General features: G+C 39.1%; 1 protein-coding gene across 1 annotated transcript in view; it reads left to right on the top strand.

Moving 5' to 3' along the window:
* The window catches only part of klhdc8b (kelch domain containing 8B), a 100,575-nt gene extending 82,333 nt beyond the window's left edge, over positions 1 to 18,242 (top strand). The window contains exons 5-6 of the mRNA XM_088636555.1: positions 2,520 to 2,621; positions 10,855 to 18,242. Coding sequence (XP_088492681.1) covers positions 2,520 to 2,621; positions 10,855 to 11,051 — 299 coding nt within the window. The 3' untranslated portion in view covers positions 11,052 to 18,242. The remainder of the gene's footprint in view (positions 1 to 2,519; positions 2,622 to 10,854) is intronic.
* The last annotated feature ends 440 nt before the right edge of the window (positions 18,243 to 18,682 follow it).

The following is an 18,682-nucleotide window of genomic DNA, read 5'->3' as shown; positions in this document are numbered from 1 at the left end:
AAACTGCGTTCCTTGCAGAATAGCACCCAAGGTGTTTCTGTGACTTTGGAAGTGCTTTTGCAAGGAAATTCCAGCTTAAGCATACCTAGTGCTAGGTAACTCACCATAATTTCTTACACTTATATAGCACTTTTCTGGGCACTCCACTCAAAATGCTTTACAGGTAATGGGGACTATCCTCCACCACCAATGTGAAGTCCCACCTGGATTATGCAACATCAGCCGAAGTGCGCCAATACGCTCACCACACACCAGCTATCGGTGGGGAGGAAATGTGTCCAAGATTGGAGTAACACCCCTACTCATTTCAATAAACGCCCTGGGATTTTTAATGACCTCAGATAGTCAGGACCACGGTTTTTACGTCTCATCTGAAGTAGAGTACCTTTTTACAGTATAGTGAGGGTCCCTGTCACTATACAGAGGCATTATGACCCACACAGACTGCAGGGTGAGCCCCGCATAGTGGCCCCTCTAACACCTTAGAGCAACCTTAGCTTTCCCAGGAGGTCTCCAATCCAGGTACTGATCAGGCTCACACCTGCTCAGCTTCAGTGAGTTGCCAGTTGTGAGTTGCAGGGTGAAATAGCTGCTCTTGCTCCCAGCTACATGCAGGGTCGATCCCCAACCCTCTACCACACCCCACCCCCGTCCAAAGTCTCCCCCTAGTGACCAGACGCTCTCGGGCATGCCAGACACCCTTTGCTTTTCTTATTCAGCCACTTCTTCTGTTCATTCACATGCATCAGTAAGTACCTATTCACTGCAAGTTCATATAGCACCTCTTTGTCAGGCTGGCCAAAGCTGACCTCCATAACCAATAGATTTTGGGTTAATGCTTCATATTCTCATCAAATCCTAGATGTTGCACCATCAAACTTAACATGTTCCTCTGAAGCATACCTCCGAACCAACCTCATCAACCAAAAGCTCCAAAAGCTGCAGGACTGCTGCAGTGGTGTTTTGGGGTTACTTTTATCTCTTTTGGGGTCCTCCCAGCCTTAAGTTTTCATTCTTGTTGAAGTTTCCTTAGCCAGGCAAGTTACGCAAAGCAAATTTTAAATATGTTGTCCCCAGATTCATCAACTCTTTGTATTAATTGGAGCTTGACTTAACTGTTGAAATATAGCATGTCGATTTGTTTGTTATTTTAGGAGTGGTATTAAATCCAAACTTTAAATCCTGAAAAATCAGATTTTCTCAAGCACTCCACAAAGATTTCAGTCTCCACCCTAGATGATTATCTTTTTTTTTACCGCAATCATATTCCACTCAAATGACACTGGAATCAGTCTGGCATGTTTTTCTACTCCAACGTCATGTGCCTTATAGCTATTTCTGTCTGTGTGGCTCTCACTGTAGCAATGACTTCCACCAGCAGAAACAAAAACAACAACAACAAAAAAAATCCTAACGTCTCATCAGGTGTCGGGCGACGTTGCCTGCAGTTTGTGTACTCTGTGAGATTGAGCACTGGCTGGCCTCTTCCTCATCAGGGAGATGTGTGAGTCAGAGTGGCTGTTTCCATGGAGAGGAGATAACGCGTTCACTACCTGCTCTATATAGAACTCATAGGAGCAAAGCCACACTTTTTTCAGAAGTCAGACAATCCCAAATTTAGAAGTATAATTTGGTTTTCTCAGACAGTGATCCAGACTAAGCACTTGGATTTCTTCCGATTATATTTTGGGATTCATAATACGTTCATGCGGATTCTTCAGTCTTCATTTCAATATGGAAAGGGATGGCTTTTTGGAGGATTTTAATCATCAAACAGATACTGCTTTAGAGGCACAGGAAATGAAGATTGGATTCATTGTCTTATACAAAGCTGTTTGCAGAATAGGGTAGAATGATGGTTAAGACACTGGATTCATAACCAACACAAATCCCAGGTGGTGCTCTGCTGGTGTATGAGTATACTATGTCTCTCACATTACATCAGTAGTCCAGCCAGCTGTCTAAATGAGTTCAAACACACTGTAAAAAATCCAAATTAATTAATAATATGATCAATAAAGAAGCATTCTGCTCTCCACATAAATGTGCCATCCATCAAAAATATTTCAGCAAAAAGCTACTGAGAGTGTAAAGGGGTTATCTGGGGGAACTCTTTAACACTTTATGGCCTGTTGGCACTTGAAAGTCCTGGCAGCAAAAAAAGTCTATGAGCTCTGAATCTGAGCTTTAAAAATGAGAGAGGGAATATTAGCAGTGAACAGTGACATCAGACTGTAAAATTGAGGTGAGTTACTGTAGTTTCCAAAGAGCCAGAAGTAAACAATGGTTTACAGTATATTAGTACTTCTTTCTTTTAAACAAAAACAAATATTCACAATGTTCATTTACATCCTTACTCGGTTACAGAGGAGCCAAGGCAAAAAAAAACCCCTGATAATCTCTCATTATAAGAGAAACCAAATCTGGAAGTGTGCCTGTATTATTCCCATCTGTCGTTCATTATGTAGGCTATGTCAGTGCTTCTTAATACAGTAGATGGTTTTTGTGTATCTTTGCAGGAATTTGGAATAAACCCACACGAGCGTCTCGTATGAGGGAAAAACGAGCTGACTTTGTGGCTGGTTACCTTGGAGGAAGAGTCATCGCAGCAGGAGGCCTAGGTGAGTGTCTCCTAGCAACTGGGGCCTACAGACCTTAGCACAGTTTAGTAGCTTTAAAGTGTTTAAGATTAAATCCAGACAGAGGCCCAAAATCATCCAAAGTCCTCCAAAAATCAATACGTATCTGAGCATTCACACTCTTTATGCAAGTGTTTTTTAAGTATGGTTTGGTAAATCACATATAAATTATAGATGATCACACCTCTTATTGGTAGAGTTTTCTACTATCAAGTAAGCTACAGTAGACCAGTGTTATATTTTCTTTTGTCAGTATTTGAAGACAGGCAGGATTGGAATAGGAAACTTTCATTCAGTCAGTATGGTAACTCTGCTTGGTTTATGCTGCAGGCCTGTCATACAGTACTGATTTTTTTAAAACAGCCTTCCGCAGTATTTCCTGTGAAAATCGATTGCTATTCATGAGAACTGTGTCATTAATTTTCCAAATGTCTCTAAATTAAAACTACATATGATACATTAGTGCAGCTTCATCATCCGTAAAGCTACTGTATAATTGAAGCAAGTCACCATACATCTTAAGAGGAAGTAGCAGCCTATAAAGAGGAAGAGAATAATGATATTATCTTGAATTTTTGTGCAATCATGAAAAAGAACTGAGCAAATTCTTTATTCAAAACCATATGTATTCAGTGGAACAATCCTTCATCTTTATTTTTTCCTTTAGTTTAAATTGCAGATTATGTTTTGTAGAATAAAAGAATCTTTGCTTTTAAAAGCATTTGTCATAGCTATTTTTCTTATGGTGTGACGGTTAATTTCAGATTCCATTCTGCTCAAAATGCAAAAACCTGATAACACTTTGAATACTGTAGCTGCTAGCTCTTAATGAAATTATGCTTCATACAAACTGAATATGTTTGCTCTTAAATTCAAATGGAATCATTCTGAAATCATTTCACTTAATTGGTCTTTAGACTATCTTGTATTAATGGTAACATTTTGTTACAAAGACTGTGTTAGAGCTAATTGATTACCATGAATGTATTAAGGATGCATTAGAAAGAGCATAGGTTATTTCAATGCTTTGCCATTCATTAGGAGAATACTTTGAGTATTGTAGTTATTTAGTATTGCCACAATCTGATTTATTCTCCTTCATATTTGGAATTCAAGTGCTGAAGAAAGAGACTTACGAAGGTCATCCATGTAAGATGCCTAAGGGAACTAAAAATGAAAATTACAAAAGAGTGTGAAAAATAATATTTAGACTGATCTGCTCAAGCTTATTGTATATGCTTCACCCTTCCTTTTTATTTCTCCAAAATGTGATTAACTTCAAACCCCTGCTGAAATACTTTTTTCCAATAAATGCCTCTTATTATTCATAGTCTTACGTGCGTGAAGGCTGGTGAAAGGATTCCTTTTCACAGTGTCAGAGATTGTTGCTTTATTAAAAGCCTCTGTCTCATGGGTGACATTTTTTCCATGCATTGTGTGATAGAGCCAGGCTGAAATGTTCAAATGGGAATATAGAAAAACATAGTGCCCAAAGCAGGTATGAAATTCCTGCAGAGGCATCTGCTCTCAGTCCTTTTTTAAAAATAAATAAATCAAATAAATACGTGTGAGATTAAATTCTCTACAGCTTCCTAAATCATTCTGGAATTCATTAACTCTACTATTAGGTTTATTAAAATCATGTTCCGAATTACTGAACCAGCTCTCTCCTCATTTAGTCATTTATCAGTCCAGCTGCTCTGTGGATTAGACAGCTGCTTTCTTTATTTCATTTCCTTTCTCTGGTTGTGGGGTGTTAGTATTCATTAAATTGTCTTTATTTACCATAGCTTTGGAATAAATGGGCCTTAGGGGAATGCCAGTGCTATTTACTTTTGTAGCCTGGGAAGAAAAAAAATTCAATTTTTTTTTCCAGACTCTTTATCCAGCGCTGCGGTTGTGTTATCCAAAGTTATTGTCACAAAGAAGGGTGGTATGGCGACACAGTGGTACCCTGCCTTCGGTGGGGCTCTGGGTTCAATTCCTGTGGTGCTGTCTGCATGGAGTTTGTATTTGTTTGTGTGGGTTTCCTCCCACAGTCCTGGGGTATATTGGTAGGTGTGAGTGTGTTTGTGTCTTATTCACGCCCTGCAATGGAAAGTTGTCCTGTTCAGGGTGAATCCTGTCTTACTACTTGCCAGGATAGGTTCCAGCTCCCTTATGGCCATGTTTTTTGGGATAAAGCAGTTAGAGAATGTATGGACTGTCATGTAGAACCGGACATGAAAAGATGCATTTTGTATTTTGAACCAGACTTGAAAAAGCTATAAGATTTCACCTTCCACATGTACTGTACGTTCTGGACTATAACCATACTTTCAACAGATTCCTTTCCCTGTGACTTCAGCCCTTTGACTAAATGTTCCCCATTTTCTTCATTGTGACAGTGAAGTGAGTTTCTCCTAGACATCAGAATATTCTATTAAAATTAGCAGTCCTTAAATGTACAAATATGTTTATGTATTGTATCCAGTATGTTTCGAGGAAAAATCTGGAGGAACACAAATGTGCATCTGCATTATTTTTAATTTCGGGGGAGGACTGTACTGTGATTGATGATATTTTGATGTACAAGAGGAAAACAATTTTCACACAGTACATCTAAACTCCTTTACAGTCAAGGAACTTGAAATCAATAAAGGCCCTTTTTGCGTTTGCTTAGAAATACACTCACTAGCTGAAACATTAGGAACCACACACTAAGTGAATGGACTTTCATAGCCAGAGGCAGGCAGTGTGTGGCTGGCTTAAGGAGCCTGAGACAGATTGCCTTCCCTTTCCTGGCAGGAATAATCCCCAGATTTTTATCTTGCGGAAAACTGGTGGCACAAGTGGCACGTGTAATTCAATCCCACACACCTTTGCACTCAAGACAACAGAAGGCGATCTAGCCAAAACAAGGGGACAGGATTGGCCTGCAAATATTTCTAAAACCTGGGGAATACAGTACATACCAGATCCTGGAGCTGCGTGTTGTTTGGTGGGTGGTCCTAATCTTTTCTCCAGTGGTGCTATTTTTGTATCACTCGTCTGATGGGAAAATGCTTTTCCTGTATAGTCCAATAGCGTGCAACATGGAATGAAAAAAAAAACCCATACCTACGGTTTGTAATGATTAGCCATTAGGAAACACACAATGTAGAATAAATAAGCCTCTGCTTAAACAGCAGCGCTCAAGAGTGGATGCCTCGTTCCGGATAATTTCTACTGTAATCTGCAGTTTAAATTTTATCTCCATGGAAACCAGCCCGAGTTCGCAAAAGTAATGAGTGATTAATTCTGACAAAAGCTGAACAACCAGAGGTAAACTTCTGCTCGCGCCAGCACTCTCTGTCATCGTGACCTTCTTTCGGACAGCACACCGTCTGGCACACTGAGCGTTTGTTTCTGCCTTTAGCTGTTTACTCAGTTTTGAAGCAGAATTTAGACACTGTCATTGATTTTGGAGATACCTGTAGCTGGGTACTTTCCTTAATGCAATAAATAAACAGAAGAACTCCATTAGGTCTGAGCAGATCTGAAAAGACAAAAGGCATCCTAAAAGACAAAATCATGGGGAATCTTTGCCAATGTCAGGCATTGGCTCTGACAAAACTGTTGTTGATTTTATATTCTAGTTTGTACGTTAAAATTATTTTGATATGAGAGAAATATAATTTATAACAGAAGCTCAGGAGGAGGAGTAGATCCTAAAACTGAACAGTTCTTCTCACCTACTGCATGTTAAACTCCACACCCACACCCTCATAGCAGCTCCCTGGCTCAGTCCTCACCATAGTGAGGGGGGGGGTTTAACCTTATGGCTTGGCTGCCAACTAGGAGAGTCACTTTAAATAAATTTAATCTCACATTCGTTAGGAAATAACTAACCTGCTGAAATGGACACAAGTATATCTCCGAGGATTTATGTTTACATTGGAAAAAATAATAATTCTGGGGGATAAACACAAAAAAGACTAATACATACAGTAGGTACAGAATTACCTGCAATTTTCGATTAATTTGGTTAACATTCATTTTTTAACAGTTTACTAAAAGTAAAAGAGAGACAGAGTGATCAGGTACAGTATACAGTACTTCTTGATATAGAGATACAGTATTTCAATATCTATAATGGGGCTGAAATAGTAAAAAAAAAAAGTATAAATATACATAGAAGTGGAGGTTTGATTAGCATTGCTGCCTCACAGCTCTGGGGACCCTGGGCTTGAGTTCCAGTCTTGGGGTGTTATCTGCCTCGGGTTGGTATGTTCTCCCCATGTTCGTGTGCGTTTCTGCCAGGAACTCCACAGTTCAAAGACACACTAGTAGGTTAAAAGGCATTTGGGGAAAATTGGCCCTGGCATGACTGTGTGTGACATGTTAATGTCTGTCTGTGTCCTGTGATGGACTGGCGCTCTGTCCTGTCCAGAGTGTACCCCACCTTGTTGCTTGCCAGGAATGGCTCTGGCCCCACTGCAACCCTGATTTGGAAGAAGTAGTTGGAAAAAATGTATGGATGGATAAGTATAATTAAGCATGTATCACACAAAAAAAAAATCATTGTTACCTACAGGTACGTTCTGTGTTGCAGTTAATGTTATCAATATCCTGATAAGTAACACAGCTCTCAGAACATCTTCTGGAAACTAGAGTTTGACATTTCAATACAATGTCAGGGTATATGACTAATATCCGTCCCTGTCTAATTAATGTGTTTTGCGAAAAGCGAGGCTGTGTGAAGTCTTTCCTTCACTCATGCTACCAATAATAACAGGCCTCCACAGAGCAAGGCTGCCATGGCAATGATGACACTTTTGGTGCTATTTTTGTTTTTCCTTTTGTGTTCTGCTGCAACTGTAGACTGTGGTGGGATTCCCTGACTCCCTGAGCACTTTCCTGTCATGTCCTTCACTGAGAACCACTGATTATCTAGTGTGTATTCTGTGCCAGAATGTGTGAGAGAAAAGCCCTTTGGATGGTATTCACTAGTCTAAGACACTGAGCCCGTCTTTGAATCAGGTGAAGGAAGATTTCTTTACATGTAGGGTTGTGGGCGTATGAAACAAGCAACCCAGTCATGTTGTTAAAGCGGATACCCTGTTTTTACAAATGTTTGAATTAGAGCCTTGAGTCAATTAGCTGTTAACTACCAAACAGGCTAGATGGGTTATATGACTTCCTCTCATCTGTAAACTTCCTCGCTAGCAAATGTCTTTTGGAAATTATAACAGACTTACTTTGTCTCTGACAGCTTCCATAGTTAAAGATATATTAATCCTTGGCTTGATGTCACATTTTAGATTTAAAATGTTGTTCCTTGGCAGAATAAATAATGTATTTTCAGCTTTTTTGTGGTTATATATTTGGCAGTTTGGAGAAACTGGTGTGTAACTCCCTACAGTGGGCAGGTGTCATATCCAGGGGTATCATACCCTGTTCATTGTGTGGTCAGACTTTGGCTCACTGTTGTTCTGTATTGCACTAAACTTTTGAAAATATAGATGAAAGCAAGCTTCAATGCTAAGGCCATGTTATATGCATGAAACATTCAAACATGAAGAATATTTTTTGATACATTTCTCCACACAAATGCAATCAATTTGTTTCAAAACAAGTCGTAGAGTGCAAATCCAGCATCGTGCAGACATGAAAGCATACTCATTTTCAGTTAATTGAGAATTACCAAGATACTGGTTATAACAAAGCAAAATGAATGAAACATGCTCCCATTTCAAGTTGAAAACAATTCAGTACTTCAATCTGGTTGCCATTAAAAAATTCCTATCTCTGACTCCAGATCTCTATATTCAGACAACATCAAGAAGGAGATACTATTCCATTTATTCTAAAAATAGAATGTTAATAACCTTCTAGAAACTGACCTCTATTTACAATTGATTGAATACTTATTTCTCAATAGTCGACTGTTCTCATATAAATACAGTATGTTTTAATAATGCATATTTGAGTATTAGTAGCTTATACATTTATGAAGTGACATTTGACGTTTCTAGTGTTATATGCTACGAATTACGAATTTGCCAGTAAGAAAATGTCTTCCTTTTTAGTAGTAGAAGACAGCAATTGGTTGTATCTCCCAATTTATATCAGCAATCTACAAGGCAGTCAACCTGCTGTAACCTCCAACTGACCAGAAACCTGACTGTGCAATTTGGTCATATCTGTTGATTTAGAAGTTGTCTTATTATTAATGTGAGAAGGTTCTGTTATGACATTTAATCTCAAAGGATTGGCCATTATAAATGCAGCTGAGATGATTCATTGGAAATTCTGCCATTTTTAACATGGAACCAATTGGTGTTCTTCTGGTATATTCTCTGTAAACTCTGATAAGTTTGACAGGTTTACTAGGCTTAATTGAGCACAGATTAGAACCACTGTATATTGGGTTTATCAGTTGCATTTAAAATACCAGTCCTGCAATAAAATCCTATACTGTACCTTGCAGAATAGCATTAAAGACAGTAAGGAAAATAGCCACCAACACTGTAATTGTCACGAACAGTTCTCTCTGGGCCCTATGCAGACGACACAATCCGGATGGTGAGGAAACAGTTGGGAAAAAATCATGCAGGAGAAGGGTATGGTGCCAGGGGGGCGTGTCCAAGGTGAGCAGGTGTCCGGGGGAAGTGAGTCTGGGGCGAACAATCAAAGACAAAGTCCAAACGGCGAATCCAAAACAGAAGAGAAGTCCAATACCAGACGATCCATCCAAGGGAATTAAAAACCAGGAGCCGGGTCGGGACCGGCGGGGGGAATCAAGAACAGGAGGGGAAAACCATAACAGAGCCAGACGCAGCAGGACCCCGGGCTCTCACGAAGCGGAATTCAATGGGGAACCAGGAGTGACATCTGCATCTGGCTTTTAAGGGGGAACGGAGATAGGGGACAGGTGTGGGAAATGGGAGAAAACGAGGAAGGGCTGGAGCGCCCTTAAGAGGAGGAGTAGCGATCGTGACAGTAATAATCCTGATGTAGTATATCTAACACATAATTTCTCAGGAAACCATAGTTTGTGCAGCTGTCTTAGAGCTAGGCTTAAAAATCCCCACCCGGCTCAACAAGAGAGTTCCATCTTTTTTCGTGAGGAACTTGAGTGTACGCTTTATCTCTTCTACCATTAAGAGCTATTATTGTCTTGGATGATAAAAAAAACTGAACAATCAGTGACAATCTCCGAAAACATGCAACCAAATAATTGTTGTCAAAGCAAAGAATGGAAAAAGAGTTAATATGTTTCTGTTCATCCAGTGAGTGAAAGGGAATGGCTTGCTTTGGAGACAGAATGTTGCTGGTGATAATTAATAAAAGATTAATCGTGCATCAGATCTTCCTGTTCTTCCCTGAATATGTGCAGATTTGAATCTGCTCTCTTTTCACACTGCCAGAACATCTTGGTCCTTTTACAGTACATTTGAGACTATTACTGAAACAATTACTCCACAATAAAACCTTGCATTTGTTTCAATGTGGTAAATAATTCAGCAAACAAATATTTTTTTTATTTATTGATGCATTTTCTTTGTAAAAATGGGGCAAGACGTAACAATTGTTAACTGCAATTTAGGTTGCCTAGTGTGGGTTTTGCATGCCAAGATGTAGCTCTATAATAGGAACGGCACTGTTATGCCTATTAACAGAAAGGATCAACAATGTCTAAGGTGCAGAAGCACTGAATTTAAAATCTGATTATGAAAAGCGCTCCAATCCCCCTATGTATGTTAAATGTTTTGTTTTCCTCTTATAAACTCGCAAGCCTTCAATGTAATGATGTCTGTAAATTAGCAGCTTTGTAACTGACAACCCATGTGAAACAGAACAGACACAAGCCCATCCCCCTCTGGAGTATTGACTTGGGTACATGGTGACACCTGCAGCAGTCACACAGACACCTGTGAGGAAAGATGGAGGAGACAAGTGGGAAGTTCACTAGTTTTGGGTGGTCTTCCTCTTTACAGACCAGGATTCTGTAGTTGTCTGGATTGTTGTCTGCATTTCCTTCAGCTCACAATGCTGCAAAGTTAGCTGTATGTATGCTTTACTTTGGCTTACTTACAGAAGAGTTGGAAGGAAGATGGGGCTCAGTGGTTGGGTTTGTGGGGTCGGGGACCTCCCATTATAAGAAAACGACCCATCTAAACTGGGTTGTGCTGCTGTATGTGGACGTGCGGCCCTTTTTTCCCTCGCTGACGGTGTGCTTCTGTCTCCATAGGCAATCAGCCCTCGCCCCTGGCCTCCGTGGAGAGCTTCAACCCGGTGAAGAAGCGCTGGGAGTACCTGGCCCCCCTGCCCAACCCTCGCTGCTCCTGCGCGGGCCTGCAGACACCTCACATGCTCTTCCTCATTGGAGGGGTGGCCCAGGGCCCGAGCAACGCTGTGGAAGCGCTCTGCCTGCGCGAGAGCGTCTGAGGGAGGGACAGGCCGCGCACCATGCCAGTTCGCAGCTCGGCCACAGCTGGAAGAGCAGCCTGGCTTTCCAGCTTGTGACCTTTTCTATCTTCCAAAGTCTGATAGCTAGTCAAGGGGAAATGTCAAGAGAATCCACTGGAGTCTGTTCTTCTGGAGTCAAGAGCTTTTTATGTACTCGAGGAGTATGAAAGTGAAAGAGATCTGAATTGTACCGCAGAGTTATCAATTTCCAATCAGGGTGTTCGTTCAAAAGGAGCTTAGGGCCATACCGCAGTATCTGCCTGTAGCAGCCACAAATTGGAAAACATTTTTTAAAGCCAGTGCATGGGGTTTCTTCTTCTATTACATGAAAGTTAATTTGCATCTCAATTTTAATTTATTTAATTTACTAATATGATTGATTCAGTTTGGGTAACAGTTAGAAAATGTATATTTTCCATAGTGCAGAAACAAAACTATATATTTAGGGAATTTAGCGCTATTGACGGGCATTTAAGACATTTAATTTAGAAGTGGTAATGGCAATGTCTTAAATCTGAAATTCTGTTCAAACTACAGTATAGACATTTTAATCCAGAAGATGATTTTTTAAAGAAGGACTACAGGGAGGTTTTTTCTTCAGCAAATTATTTTGTTTCCCACACGATGAAAAAAACCCTTGTGATTCTGCAAAAGTCACAGTGGAAATTAAATTGCATAAGGCATGATTTTGGTGCATTGTATCTAGTGCACTCTGAAAACACAGGTATGAAAACTCTCTCTATTTTTTCTGTACATCTTCAACATACAGTACAGTACCTTTTCGAAATCTCCACTTTAAGTGAACAGAAATTACATCAGCTGATGAGTTTAACTCGTTTTCTTGTACAGAAGGAAATTAGTTTTGTTCTTTTTCAGGACTGGATGCAGCCAGCTTTGAATGATGCCAGATTATTTGTCTATATTTTGTAAGACTCTGGCTTTTTTCAAAACATGACAGATCCTTTTTCGAAGCAGACATATTAGAAAATGCGATTAAGGAAAGTGAATGCGACATGAGTACCTCTGGCTGCTTTGTGTCATCAGACAGGCTGATCTTTTTCAAATATCAAAGAGTTGTGGAATAAGTGGTGGACACATTTACCACTTAACCGTCTTGACCACATTTGGTCAAGTTATACAGCGGAAGAACCCTCACAAAGTCATTGTGGAATTCTCCCTGTTAGTACACTGGATTGTTTGTCTCTCCCAACAACCATCCTTCAGAAATGACCTGAACATTCTCAAGGCAATGGAAGTCCATCCTAACGAAATGGACACCTCTTGAAATATAAGACAAAAAATACTGTTTATTATCTTCTTTACTCTGATTACTCTGGAAACACCCCAGCCTTTTTGTTATAAATATATTTTCATCAGTTGGGATGGATGCGTACAACAGACCCGTAAAGTTACAGAAAGAAACAATCCTACAAACAGCCATGCTGTCTAACATTTGGATGAATTGTAGCTCACATAATCATTGAACTGAATCCAGGCCTTTGGTGTTGGCTGCTGGAGCATGATATGATCTGAGCTCCTGAAGGAATCCACAGCATACTGTACACCAACAGTATAACAGGTAAAAGGATCAAAACAAAGACTCTTATTTCCAGTTCAGCTGCAGTTAGCAGAAATAGCAAACTAGTTTTGTCTTTGTGCTGCACAAGCAATTCTGGCAATTCTAGAAATAAAAATGCTTCCCATTTATGTGGGAAAAAACATTTTTTCCCAAGCTTTCCATTTATTCAATTACCTGGGCTCAAATATGATCTCAAATATGATCACCTACTGTATTAACTAGACCCAAATTTAAAAATGGATGTGAAGTCCAGTCTAGATTGAAAATCAGTCCAAAAGCCATTTTGAATGAATGTTGTCATTGAAGTAGAACAAAAACGTGTATCTGAAGTGGTTTTGTATGAACTGATTTTCAGCCGTTTCAACAAAGCTGAATGAGAGGTGTTCAGTAGTGTGGGATAGAGGTTTTAACAGTTTACAGTAGCTTTTGTGTCACTGTAGTTGCTTTCTTGAATCTGCATTTTTGGTATAATGTTGAGAAAACCTCTATCCTTACTTGGGATAGGCCGTGCTGACACAGTCAAAGACAATCAACAACCTGGAAAAAATTACAAATAAAAACATCAATCATTCTGCTGGTGATCAAAAACTATAAATATCTTTGCAATCGTTTTAGTTCTGTTTTTTAACGAAAATGATATCTATTGTAACTTCATCTTATAGGGAACAATTTAATTGGCCATTTTTCAGTCAGCTTGTTTTCTGGAGAAGACCTCATCACCCCCAATCGACAGGAATTTGCTCATCAGTCTGTATAACTGAATTGTTTTACAGCTATGCTAGCAGAAAATGAGTCAGTGATTGCTCAATGACCAATCACCATTTCAGTGTGCCAACATCTACGTTTCCTCACAAAAACGTATAGGTTCTGTTTTCCCTTGTTTTTTTAGTTGGAAGATCTACATGATGCTTTAGAGATCCCAATTCTTCAAAACTGACACCGTTTCATGATTGGGTTTAGCAGTATAGAGTGATAGTACACAGAGAGCCCTGCAGGGAAAAGGATGTCACAACAATGATGTACTGTAGCTTGCTGTTGACACCCATTTCCTAAGATACAGTAAGTGCACAGAAACACATAGACACACAGGGATCGGCTATGTCCATCAGCTACAGTATCACTTCCAATTTAAGTGCTATATTTCTTTTGCTACACACGAGTTGACTAATAATTAAAACTATTGCTACCTGCCTGTTCCTATATTTTATAAATATGAGAACACCAGCTATTAGTCTGCTCGTGACAACCTGAATGGCCATAACTGTACCAGTCATGATCTAAGCATGCTGCAAAAGCTGATAGACACACAGCAGACTGATTTGTTTTAAGGCAAGCTCAAAATGTGTAATGAGCTAGCATGTAGAATAAAAAAAGAAAAACATCTGTCGTTGTATGGTGTAGTATTGAGCATCTTGCAAAGCTCCTAGAAATGAAGCCAGAAGTTATTAAAGAAATGAGGTGAAGTGGTTTATCTTGAGACTCAGAGTTGCCAAAGGCTTTGAGGTGAGTATGAAGGTGATGCGAAGCTGTTTAAAGGCACTTTAATTAAAAATAAGTCCTATACTCCTTTTTTTGAACAGTGGCCAGTGGCAATTGAAAATATTGTGGTATTAACTTTTTTCACATCTGAGAGACCTTTTGGTGCACAATATTCTGGTGCCTGTTTCTTGTGGATATTAAAAGTCTTAGTATTCATTGTTTTAACTTCAAAAAGCAAATTGTTCATCTTGTCTGTAATCATGGTGTAACTGCTGGATTTAATGTGTGGAAATTAAGTGGTAAGTTCAAAGTATAAAGTGAGAGTTTTGGGAAAACTAATGAAAGCTTACATTTTCCGTGTATTCAGGACGCCTGAGCAGTAATAGCATCGGAACAAGTCCTTTATTCACAACTAGGCGATACAGAGCTATCCAGACACATCTTCTTAAATGACAGGCAGTTCAGTAACTTGAACAAATGTACTGGTTATGAATTTATACTATTTGAAATATTATTCAGTGGCTGTTCACAGTGAAGTACAGTATTCTACAGGAAGTATCCACATTTGGGTAGGGCACTGTCTTATTAATCAGGTCAAATGATGAGGTCCTGGCAAAGTTAAATATACTGTACCTTGAGAACAGCCTAATTAGAATAAGATACTGTCTAAATGGTGATGAGTGGGTTTCAAAAACCGTAAAGCATAGTGTGATTTAAAAATTGTCTTCCTTCTTTTTCACATATTACACACTCACTGGTTCCTCAACAGGACCCTAACAGTTCACTCTGTTTTCAAAATGTTATCATTTGCATATTGGAATATGGTTTACATATGCTCATTTTGCAGAATGCTGTTTCCAGTGAGCATGTGCATAGTTTTATTCTGTGTAATTCTGTACTGTGCAGAACAGGGGAGAGAAAATCGATTTTCTCACTTGCATTTCACAATCCTGTGTGTGAGTAAGAAATAAATTGGTGATAAAATAACGCCTGCTGAGGCCTGTGCTGTGGCATTATAGACAAAAGAGAGGCAAAATGAAATGGATCATTGTTTGTTTTATAACTAATGTTTTTGTTCAATGCAAATCTGGTTTCTTGAGTTCTGTGGTAGTACAGAGTAGCTTAGACTGATTGGATGGATTCATATGGGAATCAAGTAGATTCCTCTACTCTTGGTTAGCACAAAAGTGATATTTTGGCTCTGTTAAGTTTCTGCACAGGAAGCACAGTATAGAAATATTGAATGAAACCCAATGGAGAGCCTAAAAGGTTTACAAAGTATTAAAGTGTTCGACTCTACATGTAAAAATCACTGTGGACAAACAAATCGCTGTTGTGAGATTTTTCAGTGAGGTGTGTTCAATATGTACAGTATCGAGTGACTCTAATAGGTTCTGTCAAGCATAGTGTACCAGTACTTAGCTGATCCATTAGTTTTCCTTGTGCTCTTAATCTGACCTTTGCCAAATTGGAAAGACATAGGCGGTAGGTTTAACAAGTGGATTTGTTCTTTTGGTGGTTGAGTGATTCCTAATCAACTGGTGAAAACACATGGAGAAATCAAGTTATTCCCACATACTGTAATACTAATCGGCAAGATATCACAGTAACTTTTAATGTGCCTGCTCTTTTTGTGCCCTTGTCTCTCAGCAGCCAGAGGTTACAACCCACCAGTCAGGCTGTCACCTGTAAACTGTCTGAAAGGGTTTGGTTATGGACTCCATATCTTTACTGTAAACGTCTTCTCTTTATTACCCTTTTTAGTAGTGTCCACCAAATAACTCCACTAAAAATGGTTGGAAAGCCCTGGGGTGCCCATTGTATTATTTCAAGGTAGAAATAGGTCTTTCTGACAACATGAAATACAATGAAACCACTTTAACTACAGCACTTTTACTTAGGCATCTGTCTTGAGTGATTATACGCTCCCTGCCTGTTTTGTGAGATTTGTTTGTACAGTAATAGTCAAGTGTATTGGAGCACCATAGGTACAGTATGTCTCTGGGCTCAGAATAGTGGGTAGTGGGTTCAAGTCCCTGCTGCCAACCTTCTGTTGTACTTTGATTGAAGTACTTTACCAGCACAGCTTTGGGTAATCCCAGTGACGGACTGGCATTCAGTCCACAGCAGGATTTTCTTTTGTCTACTTACTGTAACACCACAGAAACCACAATGAGCTCTGACTTGCTGTTCTCCCATGGCTTGCAAATGGAAATGATCTGTTAAGAGTAATAGTAAAATTAAAAAGTGAGTATATGCATTTCCTTTGTCTGACAATGCATATTATTACTTGTAATGTTAGTTTTATTATTTTTCTAAACACTATTCTGTAATAATATTTACCAGAAGTACATTAGAAATGTATATACCGTCGGTTGTTTATAATGCCTTTTGACAGATTCCCAGACTAAAGTGTTGCCTCAATGTCATGGGACTTCTTTAGCAGGTGCACATGGATGGTATAGACAGGGCTTGCCTCTGAGGAATCGCCTAGGAAGTGGAGACAAAAAAAACGTCTGTGGTAGTTGTTAGCTTTTTTTCTTTACTAACAACTAGCTTTTTACTTCTCACCTGAAATAACAGGAAACCTGTAGTTGCCCTCTGCTCAGTGAAAGGAGAATTAAGAGGCACTCTGAATAATCCGAATATTTTTCTGTCTTTCTTGACTGCATAGAGTGGGGTCACTCTTTTGTGTTCTATACCACAGGGCAGGTTGTTATATAGAGGGCAGGCACAGAACAGGTCTCTTGCGTGTCACTGGGTGGTCATTAACTCGTGGGCTTTGACAGAGTGCTTTAAGCTCTTCAGTTATGAGTAAGTATAATCCCTTGAGGTAGGTTTACCTAAAGATATTTCACCTTTCACACTTTCCTCTCAGTATTGAAAATGCATAGTAAAGATACACTAGAACAACTCAGGAAAACCTGCTAAAGGCTGTAATTGAAACATGATTCTTATTCTTTATAACATTTCAAGGAGTTTGGTGGTTATAGTAAAGTCAGAACCTAATCGCATAAATATTGTACTCCTTTAACATTTCGTTTTCATTATTGATATCCTCACAGCTATTCTCTCTGCCTTTGTATTTTAAAATCTGTCGCAGTTTCTCCAAGTGGCTTGTGTTAAATGGGTCTTGTCATTGTTTCTGTAAAGAAGGCTTACATGGTATTGATCTATATTCTCATTACGGAAAGGAGTATTCAGTGAAAATTCCCGACAGTTTCTGAATCTTGTAAATATTTGATGTGACAGGTCACTGCGCACACACATTCTGAATTTGCTGGGGTGAATATATTTGAGTAATACAACTGGACATCATAGTTTACACTTTTTTTTCCTTTGCTGTTCAATAAGAACAGAAGAATGGTTACAAATGCGAGCAGACCATTTGACCCGTGTAGCCTGTTTTATAGTAGAATATGAATCCAAAAATTTCATCCAGCTGTTTCTTGAAGGAGGTCTGGGTATCAACTTCTTTAGCCAGTACCTTGTTCCATACTCCCATAACCCTTTGGGTAAATACTAAGAGCTTCCTGTTCTGAGTTTTAAATGCTCTTTTCTGTAGTTTTTACTTGTGTCCCCTGGACTCCTTAAATAAAACTGCATCAAAAAGAGGGTGAGGTAGTACTGATTGGCATGTGTCATGACTGATATTCCTTCTTGTTTGTATTTACACATGCTAAACAGGGGTGATGAGATCATGTGGCAAAACACGCCAGGGACACAATGCCAAAGAGGCATCAATCAATTTTGTTTGGGTAAAACAAGCAGAGCTCCTTCAAGAACCACATTATGATTCTGAACTTCTCCAGAATGGGACATTGACCTGGGTGGATCAATACCATGTGAGTCCTCTCTTGGTGATCAAGTCTCCCAGATTAGATCCTGATGTGTAATGAACTTTCTCTGCTTTCCTGATCTTTCACTGATGGTAGCTACAGACTGTGAGGAGCAGTACTGTGACACTGACATGTGAATTCATTGTGAATTCTTTGTATTAGAAGGTGTGTATGTTACACAGAGTGAAGCTGACTTGGTAGTTCAGTGCCTATATTTGTGAGGTAGTGCCTCTACTACAAATTCTATAATAAAAGACTTTATTTGATGTCTGATCAACGTGTTGGCTCCTTTTCTATTTATTTTTTTACTGCTTGGATACAACGAAGAGGTGTGGCTTGTCACTTATGATGTATTAAATTCAATACACCAGTAAGGGTGTACATTACTGGTCTGTCAGACTATTGAAAATGGCATTTATTCAAGAGAAGTGAGGTGCCTTAGTAAAACTCACACATTACAAGAACTGCAATTACCATAATAAAACATTACAGTGCGCATTATGTTGAATGATGATCGACATGAAATCTCAAGATTTATTTTTTGTGTAGTTCTTGAAGTTTCCTCAGCTTTTTTTCTATAGCCCCCAAATGTATAAATGTTTTATGTAAATCTAAATGACACATTTTGAGAAACTTTGCTGCATTCATAGCCATACAACAGTGTTTGTAAATCCTAAACAAAATGGTTTAGAATTGTGAAAGGGGAACACTGG

The sequence above is a fragment of the Lepisosteus platostomus genome, chromosome 6 (assembly GCF_059453375.1).
Source record: "Lepisosteus platostomus isolate fLepPlt1 chromosome 6, fLepPlt1.hap1, whole genome shotgun sequence".
Taxonomy (NCBI): domain Eukaryota; kingdom Metazoa; phylum Chordata; class Actinopteri; order Semionotiformes; family Lepisosteidae; genus Lepisosteus; species Lepisosteus platostomus.
The sequence above is the reverse complement of the archived record's forward strand: the minus strand, read 5'-3'. Positions and strand labels throughout refer to the sequence as shown.